The 12,693-nt window shown below is 37.9% G+C and overlaps 2 protein-coding genes across 5 annotated transcripts; both read right to left on the reverse strand.

Moving 5' to 3' along the window:
• Positions 1-228: 228 nt before the first annotated feature.
• Positions 229-3,033, reverse strand: LOC114565596 (apolipoprotein D-like). 2 transcript variants are annotated; one of them, XM_028593756.1, is made up of 5 exons: positions 2,851-3,033; positions 1,723-1,855; positions 1,380-1,501; positions 712-797; positions 229-577 (listed from the first exon to the last, which is right to left on the reverse strand). In XM_028593756.1, the coding sequence occupies exons 2-5, from the start codon at positions 1,840-1,842 to the stop codon at positions 336-338; spliced, it is 570 nt and encodes a 189-aa protein (XP_028449557.1). In that variant the 5' UTR covers positions 1,843-1,855; positions 2,851-3,033; the 3' UTR covers positions 229-335. The 2 variants fall into 2 exon arrangements, with proteins under 2 accessions (XP_028449557.1, XP_028449555.1); XM_028593754.1 differs by lacking the exon at positions 2,851-3,033 and adding an exon at positions 1,990-2,051.
• A 4,371-nt stretch (positions 3,034-7,404) lies between these two features.
• Positions 7,405-12,596, reverse strand: LOC114565676 (apolipoprotein D-like). Of its 3 annotated transcripts, none has more exons than XM_028593869.1 (5): positions 12,540-12,596; positions 8,911-9,043; positions 8,568-8,689; positions 7,888-7,973; positions 7,405-7,753 (listed from the first exon to the last, which is right to left on the reverse strand). In XM_028593869.1, the coding sequence occupies exons 2-5, from the start codon at positions 9,028-9,030 to the stop codon at positions 7,512-7,514; spliced, it is 570 nt and encodes a 189-aa protein (XP_028449670.1). In that variant the 5' UTR covers positions 9,031-9,043; positions 12,540-12,596; the 3' UTR covers positions 7,405-7,511. The 3 variants fall into 3 exon arrangements, with proteins under 3 accessions (XP_028449670.1, XP_028449668.1, XP_028449669.1); XM_028593867.1 differs by lacking the exon at positions 12,540-12,596 and adding an exon at positions 9,871-10,037; XM_028593868.1 differs by lacking the exon at positions 12,540-12,596 and adding an exon at positions 9,180-9,262.
• Between the last annotated feature and the right edge of the window lie 97 nt (positions 12,597-12,693).

The raw sequence follows: 12,693 nt of genomic DNA on the forward strand, positions 1-12,693 counted from the left end.
TCGGGTGCCTTTAGTCTCTTCCACATGGTGGAAGGAAGGTATAAGGTGGAAGGTATACAGTTTATTATTAATTCAGCAATGGTATCGGATCATTATCGGGTAGGCTATCTACAGATACACAAAGCCCTGGCATCGGTATTGGTATCAGGACTGAAAAAGTAAGATCGTTGTAACGATCAGTTAATTAATTATCAATACTGTATTCAGACCAGCACAGAGGCCCACAGATGCCGATAAAATAAGTTTATTGCATTGACTTAGTTTGAAACAAACAGTGAAAGTACAATCAAAAGCACCACAATGCACCACAATCTGTAGAGACTGTCTCAATCTGTTTACTGGTTCATGGCGCTGCAGGAAGCTGCATCCTGGTTGGCGGTGAGCAGCTTATCCGCTCCGACTCCAAAAGAGGACAGGGTGCCATGTAGCTCCTTGATTGTCTCCTCAGGCAGGGTGGGCTGCCTGCTCACGATACCGGCATATGCCGCATGCATCGCCCCGAGTTCGATGCAGCTGTAGACCAGAGCGTAGTTGTCGTAGTCGGTGGACAGCACCCAGTAAGGAACAGGGGCATCGTCTGGGGGGACAGGAGAGTAAAGTTTTCAAAATTTCTGTTTTCACATGTAAAGTATTGTTAAAGATGCGGCTCAACTGCAAGTTAAAGTGTTGGAATAGTAATCTTTCCAGGTTGTAATAATTAGGGGTTCTTACTCTCAAAAAAGAACTGCAGCTTGGCAGGCTCAGAGGGATCTTCTGCTATGGCAGAGCCAATGGCGGATATAATGGTCCCATCAGCACTAAAAGAAACAGACAGTAAAAAGATACAGTACTAAGATATTAACAGCAAAATGTACTTAAAGTATTAAAGTAAAATTACTTGTTGGACAGAACGGTCCCTTTCACAGAGTTAAATTATGTGAATATTATTACTGATGATTTAAGACATAGGATTGTATTGTACAGCTGATAAAGATGGAGCACACTTTAAATACTTTATATACTGTTGGGTAGTTCAATCTACAGCACAGCATCATATTTTATAACTTGATCATATGTTTTGTCTGTACAGTCTTAATCTGTAAAGTAACTTCAGCTGTCAAATAAATGTAGTGGAGTTCAAGTATGAAGTTGAAATACTCAAGTAAATTAACAGTCATTTACTGGATGGAATATATTTAAAATATATTGTTTGAGCTAATAGTTTTACTACCAGGATAAGACTTCCTGACAAATTTAACTGGTACTGGCTGCACAAAACTGTATTCTTTTAGCTTGTACAGTTTAATAGACCTTTTGTATCTCTTTGTTTAAGCTCCATAAAGTAAATTTAAAGTGTTCAACTCTTAAAAAATTCATTTTAATGCAGCTGGAGTACTCACAGCAGCTCACTGTGGAGAACACTAAATTCAACTCCAGGGCTCAAGCTGTAGGTGGCCATGGCGCACTCGCCCTTCTTGAAGGTATTTGGCAGTCCCTGGATATCATACCACTTACCAAGATACTGCAGAGGAAGCACAAGGAACATAAAAACACCACATTCAATTCTTAATGAAGAGTTGCAGAATCTTGAGGCATTAAGTGGCAGTGTTTGTCTAGTGGGAAAAGCAGTTGCCTGGGAAAGCCTCATTTGTTAACTTATGGAATTTAAATTTAAAAAATGAAACTGAAATTCTACCTTGTTTCGCTACAGAATATATCAAAATTAAAAGCTTTGGTATTCACCCTGGCAGCATCAAAGTCCTCTTGAACAGCAGGCTTGGGGCATCTTCCTGACATGATGAACTGAGCGTTGGCCGCCAGAACGGACAGCAGGGTCAGGGAAATCACCTGGATGGTGTTCATCTTTTTTTACAACCTGTGTAGAACAAGAAAAAGAAAAGAAATTTCAGAATTAAAGATAATAAAGATAATAACTTAATTTAGATACTATATTCACAAAAAGAGATGCTGGTGGAGAAAAGGAGAGCACCACACATGCCACTTGCTTACCTGTCTTAGCGGGTAGCAGTAAAGTTCTGAGTTTTGGTGCAGTTTTTATAGCTCAGTGACCGTGTTTCTGCAGCGCTTCATATTCTAATTTACTTATATCACATTCATATTTACACCTGAGGCTCTTTTGATGAAGTTGTGTAAGAATTGGCACCTGTTAACATTTTGTGTTTAAAGAGGCCTGCTCTTTAAACACACAGGTTGTGTAACCTGTGTGTTTAAAGGCCTCATATTAACTTATTTCACATTGACAGTTTACACCTGAGGCTATTTTGGGAAAGTTGTGTAAGAATTGGCACCTGTTCACATTTTCTATTTGAAGAGGCCTCTGGCAGAAAAGATCGGATTGACAGGTTGTGTAAAAGTTAGATAACTGTTCCGCTATTGATAACTACAGTAGATGTTAAAGTCATTTTTGGATAATAATGTTGGCTGGTCCACTTCTTTAGTGCAGATAAAAATATCTCAATCTCAGTTTTGTACAGACATTCATGGTGCCCAGAAGATGAACCCTACTGACTTTGGTGACCTAATGACCTTTCCTCTAGTGCCACTGTGAGGCTGACATTTGTGGCTTTAAGTGAAAAATCTCAACAACTGTAGATGGATTATCATACAAAAAAAGCAGAGATGGTCTAATGTTATAGCAGTACCTTTGGTCGGTAACCTGTATTTTTGACAGGGTTAAAAATGGCTGACTTTAGCTAATATTAGCTAGCAAATGCTGGACTGGTAATTTTCTAGATAATACTAGCTAGCAATTAAACCATTCAGATCAGTTCAGTTAAAGTCAATTCCATTTCGACAACAAAGGTTAAAAAGAACTTATAACGCATCATATCAAACCAACATTAATGTTACCTCTGATTCTCTGTGCCTCTTCTGTTAAGTTTAGAACACCTCAGTTGAAAGCTCCAACCTCAGGTTTACGCGCCACGTGTAGATGACAGTTGGTAGAAGCAAATGAGTCTGCATGGTGCTGCTGCTGCAACTAATATGCATCTATAAACTCATTGACATTTTGCCTAGTTAATCATCAATATTGTTTCGAGGATTGATACCGTATTGGCCCGCATATAAGCCTGCAAATATGTCTCAAAAAGTGGGGTTTAGACTTTTTTATTTATTTTTTTTGAGGGGGCTTTTCCCTTATTGTGTAGTGACAGTGGATAGACAGGAAAGGGGGAGAGAGAGACATGGGGGATGACACACAGCAAAGGGCAGCAGGTCGGATTTGAACCCAGCGCCGCTGCAGGACTCAGCCTAAATGGGGCGAATGCTCAGCGCAAATTCTTTCAATCAAATCAGCTGTTTAGAAGCGATACTTTCAGTTAAACCAATCAGACTTGGCCACAAAATTCAAGGGCCAATCACAACATTACAACTCTGCTTTAAATCTGTTCTCTCCCTGTGCTGTCAGCTGTCGTTTCAGGCGAAGCGCTCAACCCTCCTCCTCCCCTGCCACCTCCGGTCTTCATGTTTCTCCCGGCTGACCGCTCCGCTTTCTCCGCCACTACCAGTGTCTGGACTCCATCGGGGGGTTTTGTTCCTGTTCTCTACCTCTTTTAAAATATAATTAATTTGATGGAGTCTAATCTCCAAAAGACTTTGTACATTTTATCGGGCAGTTGTACAATAAATATTTTTGCATATCTGCAAATGAAGTCTCTCCTGATTGAATTACTGGGTGAGCTAGTCCAGGGGTCTAGACTTTTAAATGTCAATATTGTCAATATACATTCATAACAACAGAAGATGGCACCAAATAGCGAGCCACCTGGTAAAAAGAATGACGTGCTGGTGTAACCACAGCACAGGAGTGACGATGGTGATAGTGAACTGCAGCTCAGGCCGTATATTTCTTAAACTGGAGAGGTAACCAAGCCTGACTAGAACATGACAAGCATTCTATTTATTGGTCCAAACCCGACCCGAGCCTGACGCACATAATGTAAACTGAAGCACTGAGTTTGGATTACGATCGATGTCTCACTTCAGCTGTATGAGACTGTTTAATATGTTTAATGCTGGAATGTATTCTAGGTTTTTAATCCATTTCCTAATAGCTCTGAACGGAGCAGCCAAATATAGCCGGAAGTTAGGTAGATTTAGCCCTCCTTGTTCAGTGGGGCAACATTTCCTCTTACAGTAATATCTTTATTGTATGCACCAAACACCATGGCAATTCCTTGTAATTGAAAATGTACTTGGTGATACGCCTGTGATTCTGATTCTGACAGGGGTTTGAGCTGGACTCAAGGCCTCATATTAACTTATTTCACATTGACAGTTTACACCTGAGGCTATTTTGGGAAAGTTGTGTAAGAATTGGCACATGTTCACATTTTCTATTTGAAGAGGCCTCTGGCAGAAAAGATCTGATTTACAGGTTGTGTAAAAGTTAGATAACTGTTCCGCTATTGATAACTACAGTAGATGTTAAAGTCATTTTTGGATAATAATGTTGGTTGGTCCACTTCTTTAGTGCAGATTAAAATGTCTCAATGTCAATAGTGTACAGACATTCATGTTGCCCAGAAGATAAACACTAATGACTTTGGTGACCCCATGACCTTTCCTGAAGTGCCACTGTGTGGTTGACATTTGTGTTTGCGAGTGAGAATTCTCCTCTATTTTGACTTTAGCTAATTGTAGCTAGCAAATCCTAGACTGTTAATTTTGTAGATAATAATAGCTAGTAATTAAACCATTCACCAAACACCAAGGCAATTTCCATGTAATTGAAAATGTACTTGGTAATACGCCTTATTATGATTCTGACAGGGGTTTGAGCTGGACTCAAGGCCTCATATTCATATTAATTTATTTCACATTGACAATTTACACCTGAGGCTGTTTTGAGGAAGTTCTGTAAGAATTGGCACCTGTTCACATGTTCTATTTGAAGAGGCCTCTGGCAGTTGAAAGTTCCATCCTCAGGTTTACGGTGCCAAATGTAAGTGACAGTTGGTATAAGCAAATGAGTCTGCATGGTGCTGCTGCTGCAACTAATGTACAAGTGTAAACTCATTGGCATTTTGCCTAGTTAATAATCAATGTTGTTTCCAGGATTAATATTGAAAGGGCCCAAATATAAGCCTGCAAATATGTCTGAAAAAGTTGGTGTTTCAAGAGGCCTCTGCTCTGGCAGAAAAGATCTACATGACAGGTTGTGTAAAAGTTAGATAGCTTTTCTGCTATCGATGACTACAGTAGATTGTTCAAGTAGTTTTTGGATAATAATTTTGGTCGCTCTACTTCTTTAGTATCTCAATCTCAATTTTGTACTGACATTCATGTTGCCCAGAAGATGAACCTTAATGACTTTGGTGACCCTATGAACTTTCCTCTAGTGCCATTGTGAGGCTGACATGTTTGGTTTTGAGTGAAAAATCTCAACAACTGTAGATGGATTATCATACAAAAAAAGCAGAGATGGTCTAATGTCATACAGATAAAGCCATACCTTTGGTCATGCTCGGTACCCTGTATTTTTGACAGGGTTAAAAATGTCTGACTTTAGCTAATGTTAGCTAAAGTGGCTCAGATTATGGAAAACAACAAAATAAATTACCATAGTTATGCGGATGACACACAAATTTACATAACCTTATCGCCAGGGAACTATAGCCCAATACAACAACTGAATATGTGCATTGAACAAATTAACAACTGGATGCGCCAGAACTTTCTTAAATTAAATGAAGAAAAAACTGAGGGGGTTGTTTTTGGAGCTAAAGAGGAACGATTAAAAGTCAACGCTCAGCTTCAAACGACAATGTTAAAAACAACAGACAAAGCCAGAAATCTTGGTGTAGTCATGGACTCAGACCTGAATTTTAAAAGCCATATTAAGACAATTACAAAATCAGCCTATTATCACCTTAAAAATATATTGAGGGTTAAAGGACTTGGATTTGGATTTGGAAAAACTTGTCCATGCTTTTATCTTCAGTAGACTTGACTACTGTAACGGTGTCTTTACAGGTCTCCCTAAAAAATCAATCAGACAGCTGCAGCTGATTCAGAACGCTGCTGCTCGAGTCCTCACTAAAACCAAGAAAGTAGATCACATCACTCCAGTTCATGAAGTCTCTACACTGGCTTCCAGTGCCTCAAAGAATTGATTTCAAAATACTTTTGCTGGTTTATAAATCACTAAACGGTTTAGGGCCAAAATACATTTCTGATCTGCTACTACACTATGACCCACCCAGATCTCTCAGGTCGTCTGGGACAGGTCTACTTGTTGTCCCCAGAGTCAGAACTAAACAGGGGGAAGCAGCTTTCAGTTTTTATGCTCCACATATCTGGAACAAGCTCCCAGAAAACTGCAGGTCCGCTGCAACTCTCCGTTCTTTTAAATCAAGGCCGAAGACCTATCTTTTTGATGTTGCCTTTCTTTAAATAACCTATTTTATCTGCTTTTATATGTTTAACTGTTTTAACTGCTCTTTCTTTAAATTCTTATCATTTTTCATACTGAAGTTGACACTGTATGACATTCTAACTTTTATTCACATATTTTATCTCTCAGTTCTTTGGGGTTCTAGTTAGATCAATTAATAGAATTGAATTTATGATTATTCCAGTGAGATTTTGCAGAAACTGACATATTTCTGATTATTTCTTTGACATGGGTGTGACAATAGATTACAGAACAGACAGGCTGTGGAGAGTAAACAAAGTTAGTTTGATAACTAACAAAAGGGTCTGAAGACCAAAACAATTACAATTGAACAGAAATAGTCTGAGAAACTATTAAATTAAGAATAAAATACATAGTCTACGAAACTAGCACGTTTCATGACTATTAGAGATGGTCTGAAGACCGTTCCAGGTTTTGCAAGTTTTGCCGAAGAAAAGAACTAAGCTGCCTTGCCTTGCCTTAGCTATTAAATGCTGGACTGGTAATTTTCTGGATAATACTAGCTAGCAATTAAACCATTCAGTTTAGTTACTGTAATATGTTTATTGTATGCACCAAACACCAAGGCATATTCTTTGTCAGTATACAAACATACTTGTTAATAAACATTTTTGAGATTCTGATTCGGATAGCGGTTTAAGCTTGACTCTAGGAACTTTGCCGTTCCACAGGAATCTAAAAATCTTGCTATCCAAATTTTTAAAGAAGGCTTTTGGGATTGGTGTTGGAAGAGCTTAGAATAGATTTGAAAAGATTTGGGTAGAATATTCTTTTTCATACAGTTTATTCATCTAATTAGGGATATAGGTAGATACTTCCACCTTTCTAGATCTACATCCACTTTTTTTAAGCAGAGGGAAAGAAAACTTAATCTTATTGGTTGGGTATACCAAAGAATCATTTTAGTAAGACAAAAATAGCAGCAAGGTAATGATCAGTTAATGAATTATCAATACTGTATTCAGACCAGCACAGAGGCCCTCAGATGCCGATAAAATAAGTTTATTGCATTGACTTAGTTTGAAACAAACAGTGAAAGTACAATCAAAAGCACCACAATGCACCACAATCTGTAGAGACTATCTCAATCTGTTTACTGGTTCATGGCGCTGCAGGAAGCTGCATCCTGGTTGGCGGTGAGCAGCTTATCCGCTCCGACTCCAAAAGAGGACAGGGTGCCATGTAGCTCCTTGATTGTCTCCTCAGGCAGGGTGGGCTGCCTGCTCACGATACCGGCATATGCCGCATGCATCGCCCCGAGTTCGATGCAGCTGTAGACCAGAGCGTAGTTGTCGTAGTCGGTGGACAGCACCCAGTAAGGAACAGGGGCATCGTCTGGAGGGACAGGAGAGTAAAGTTTTCAAAATTTCTGTTTTCACATGTAAAGTATTGTTAAAGATGCCGTTCAACTGCAAGTTAAAGTGTTGGAATAGTAATCTTTCCAGGTTGTAATAATTAGGGGTTCTTACTCTCAAAAAAAAACTGCAGCTTGGCAGGCTCAGAGGGATCTTCTGCTATGGCAGAGCCAATGGCGGATATAATGGTCCCATCAGCACTAAAAGAGAAAGACAGTAAAAAGATATAGTACTAAGATATTAACAGCAAAATGTACTTAAAGTATTAAAGTAAAAGTACTTGTTGGACAGAACGGTCCCTTTCACAGAGTTATATTATGTGAATATTATTACTGATGCTTTAAGACAGAGGATTGTATTGTCACCGCTGATAAATATTGAGCATACTTTAAATACTTTATGAATAGTTCAATCTACAGCACAGCATCATATTTTATAACTTGATCATATGTTTTATCTGTACAGTCTTAATCTGTAAAGTAACTTCAGCTGTCAAATAAATGTAGGGGAGTTCAAGTATGAAGTTCAAGTAAATTAACATTTCCTTGAATTAATGTAATTTACAGTCATTTACTGGCTGGAATATATTTAAAATATATATTGTTTGCGCTGATAGTTTTACTACCAGGATAAGACTTCCTGACAAATTTAACTGGTACTGGCTGCACAAAACCTCATTCTTTTAGCTTGTACAGTTTAATAGACCTCCTGTATCTCTTTGTTTAAGCTCCATAAAGTAAATTTATTGTGTTCAACTCTTAAAAAATTAATTTTAATGCAGCTGGAGTACTCACAGCAGCTCTCTGTGGAGAACACTAAATTCAACTCCAGGGCTCAAGCTGTAGGTGGCCATGGCGCACTCGCCCTTCTTGAAGGTATTTGGCAGTCCCTGGATATCATACCACTTACCAAGATACTGCAGAGGAAGCACAAGGAACATAAAAACACCACATTCAATTCTTAATGAAGAGCTGCAGAATCTTGAGGCATTAAGTGGCAGTGTATGTCTAGTGGGACAAGCAGTTGCCCGGGAACTCCTCATTTGTTAACTTATGGAATTTAAATTTAAAAAATGAAACTGAAATTCTACCTTGTTTCGCTACAGAATATATCAAAATTAAAAGCTTTGGTATTCACCCTGGCAGCATCAAAGTCCTCTTGAACAGCAGGCTTGGGGCATCTTCCTGACATGATGAACTGAGCGTTGGCCGCCAGAACGGACAGCAGGGTCAGGGAAATCACCTGGATGGTGTTCATCTTTTTTTACAACCTGTGTAGAACAAGAAAAAGACTGTTTAGTTTTTTTAGATTTCAGAATTAAAAATAATAAATTAATTTAGATACTATATTCACAAAAAGAGATGCTGGTGGAGAAAAGGAGAGCACCACACCTGCCACTTGCTTACCTGTCTTAGCGTGTAGCAGTAAAGTTCTGAGTTTTGGTGCAGTTTTTATAGCTCAGTGACCGTGTTTCTGCAGGGCCTCATATTCTAATTTACTTATATCACATTCATATTTACACCTGAGGCTCTTTTGATGAAGTTGTGTAAGAATTAGCACCTGTTCACATGTTGTGTTTAAAGAGGCCTGCTCTGGCAGAAAGATCTGATTGACATGCAAATATGTCTGAAAAAGTGGGGTTTAGACTTTTTTTTTTTTTTAGACTTCATGTTTCTCCCGGCTGACCGCTCCGTTGCCTCTTCGGTCTGGTCTCTTTCTCCGCCACCAGTGTCTGGACTCCATCGGGTTTTTTTTCCTGTTCTCTACCCCTTTAAAAATATAATTAATTCGATGGAGTCTAATCTCCAAAAGACTTTGTACATTTTATCGTGCAGTTGTACAATAAATATTTTTGCATATCTGCAAACGAAGTCTCTCCAGGGGTCTAGACTTTTAAATGTCAATATACATTCATAACAGCAGAAGATGGCACCAAATAGCGAGCCACCAGGTAAAAAGAATGACGTGCTGGTGTAACCACAGCACAGGAGTGACGATGGTGATAGTGAACTGCAGCTCAGGCCGTATATTATATTATATTATAAAAGGTTAAAAAAGAACATGTAACGCATCATATCAAACCAACATTAATTTTACCTCTGATTCTCTGTGCCTCTTCTGTTAAGTTTAGAGCGCCTCAGTTAAAAGCTCCATCCTCAGGTTTACGCGCCACGTGTAGGTGACAGTTGGTAGAAGCAAATGAGTCTTTATGGTGCTGCTGCTGCAACTAATGTGCATCTATAAACTCATTGACATTTTGCCTAGTTAATCATCAATATTGTTTCCAGGATTGATACCGTAATGGTCCGCATATAAACCTGCAAATATGTCTCAAAAAATGGGGTCTAGACGTTTTTTATTTTTATAGATTTATTTTTGGGGGACTTTTCCCTTATTATGTAGTGACAGTGGACAGACAGGGAAGGGGGAGAGAGATTGACACGCAGCGCCGCTGCAGGACTCAGCCTACATCCCAGCAAACATTTGGACGTTTAATGACCGTTGAAAAGACGTCCGTCCGAGACGTCCCGTCATGGTTGAAAAATAGTTCCAAAATGAAAGTTGAACCGACGTCTTTGACGTCACATGGCCGTGAATTCCACGTCTTTTCTGCACGTCCCTGGACGTCAGAATTAGTCTTCTTCTGGATGTTTATAAGGTGTGTTTCTGCATAAATGTAAGCTATACATAAGCCTGCATATAAAATAATCATACACCCATTGTATTAAATCGTTTATACATATAAACTTGACAAAGGTTCTAAAAAGGTCCAAAATCGGTCCAGTCATACCTGAACGTCTATAACACGTTATAGATCAAACAACACTTTACTTATACATTTAAGTAGGCTACTTATTAATATAATTAACTGCATCTGAATATAGGGTTAAGGTTTGTTGCATGTAATTATGCAGAATTTATAGTTATTACACTAACTACATGTAAAATAAAGTTATCTTATTTTCATTTTAGTAGTTCATTACAAATGATCATAAAGATAATGGGATAAACTAAAAAGCCACAAAATTCCAAATCACATTTATTTATTTTACGGTTTATACAATACAGATTCACCCGGGAAACAGAAAAAACGTGTTCATTACAAAACAAATTCAGTTTTAGCTCAATTCCGTTAATTTAGTTCAGTTCAATAACACTGTCACAAATATCTCCCTTTGTGTAGCATCTTTTTGCAACATCTTTTGCACCAGAAAAGTTATTTGTTATAACCACACCCCTAGCTCTTCCTGGAGCATGTTTCAAGTGTTCCACCATAGCCGCATCAATTTCTGATTCAGTTGAATTTGGGCTCCACCTCTTCACAGCATCTGAGGGAAGAGAATATTACAATAATAATAATAATAATAATAATAATAATAAACTAAACAAACGGTAGGAAAAAAATTACATTGAATTATTTTCAAAATGTTTTTATGGTCCTATAACTAAATTAAAAAAATAAATGAAACAAGATTTTGCACCCGTTTCATGAATGAAAAGTTAGAAAAAGCTACATCAAAAAAAAAAAAAAAAATAATAATAATATATATATATATATATATATATATATATATATATATATATATATATATATATATATATATATATATAACCCTAACCCATTCTATAAATAACCAAATAAGGTAAAAAAAAAATCACGATTAACCGTACAATGCAGCGTAGCAATTGCATGCAATGTTAAAACATACACTTCACAACTTTGACTGTAACATTAAACATACTTTATACTATGGTATACCGTTGTATAAGTTCAAAGTAACTTTCAGCCTACTAACGTTTGCTAGCTAGCTAATTTTAGCCAAACTCAGTACATTTCAGTTGACAATGTGAGCATCATTTCTTTCGGTTCATTCATGTCAAACAAGTAAAACTCAAGCACGTTAATCTAATAATACAAAATGTACTTACCCAACAGTAGAGTTTTAATAATATTATCGATACAACTCAATTCCTCCTCTCCTCGTGGTTGTTCAACGTTCAAGTTACTGGTTCCGGAGTCTATGGGGAGAACGCGTTAACATCTCGCGAGATAATCTATCCTATCGCGGGATTTTGTAATATCGAGAGATCTTTTGTTACTACATCTTGGCAGCAGTTTCCCTGTCAATGGCAATTACATTTTATATATGTCAATGATTACATACAACTCCGACATAAATGGTGACCGGATATATTTATGTTTTACATGTATGCATACATTCATTTAAAAAAAAATACATCAGGTACAACAGGTTGAAATAATGACTAAAATGCAGTGGCTTTGCAATCACTTAACCACACTGGGCACTGTGTAATTATAATTTATTTAAACAACATAAAGTAAATGTACTTTGTATATAAATCGTGTTTCTTTTTCTGTTTTGCTTGACTAGACGTGTAAAAGACGTCAGTGGACGACTATCCACAGCCTTGATTATAGACGTGTAAAGGACGTCAGTGGACGTCTTCACAACCTTTTAAAAACTTGGCGAATTAAATTAATTATTGCAGTATTAACCATGCAAGGGTTTAGCGCAGCTTTATCACAATTGATTTCATAGAGGGGCATGATGGACTATAAATGCACGTGTAAAGGACGTCACTTAGTGGACGTCCACTTACAACTGATTCACAACATGGTATATGTTGAAGTACACGTAGCTAAAAGTCAAAATAACAATTATACATGCAACCCCACAGAACTGTTGACATGTACAAATGTATCTGAATGCATTTTTAGGAAATGTTCTGTAACATCTTTTTACCGATTTATGCCGTCCTACCGCGACTATTTTTGGCCAGGGACACAACGTTGCCGTCGGACCAATGTTTGCTCGGTTACTACTTCGCCTCTCTTGAAAACGGACCGGCCACCTGACGTATAAAGGAAACAAGATCAGTATTTATCCGGATTACAGC

The sequence above is a fragment of the Perca flavescens genome, chromosome 12, assembly GCF_004354835.1.
Source record: "Perca flavescens isolate YP-PL-M2 chromosome 12, PFLA_1.0, whole genome shotgun sequence".
NCBI classification, from domain to species: Eukaryota; Metazoa; Chordata; class Actinopteri; order Perciformes; family Percidae; genus Perca; species Perca flavescens.

What these genes read in the sequence shown, in the direction of transcription:
- LOC114565676 (XM_028593869.1), bottom strand. Translation starts at nt 9,030, where the DNA reads ATGAACACCATCCAGGTGATTTCCCTGACCCTGCTGTCCGTTCTGGCG. An exon ending in AGGACTTTGATGCTGCCAGG is followed by an intron (nt 8,690 to 8,910) that starts GTGAATACCAAA and finishes CTTCCTCTGCAG; the next exon opens with TATCTTGGTAAGTGGTATGA. An exon ending in GTTCTCCACAGAGAGCTGCT is followed by an intron (nt 7,974 to 8,567) that starts GTGAGTACTCCA and finishes TTTCTCTTTTAG; the next exon opens with TGCTGATGGGACCATTATAT.
- LOC114565596 (XM_028593756.1), bottom strand. Translation starts at nt 1,842, where the DNA reads ATGAACACCATCCAGGTGATTTCCCTGACCCTGCTGTCCGTTCTGGCG. An exon ending in AGGACTTTGATGCTGCCAGG is followed by an intron (nt 1,502 to 1,722) that starts GTGAATACCAAA and finishes CTTCCTCTGCAG; the next exon opens with TATCTTGGTAAGTGGTATGA. An exon ending in GTTCTCCACAGTGAGCTGCT is followed by an intron (nt 798 to 1,379) that starts GTGAGTACTCCA and finishes TGTTTCTTTTAG; the next exon opens with TGCTGATGGGACCATTATAT.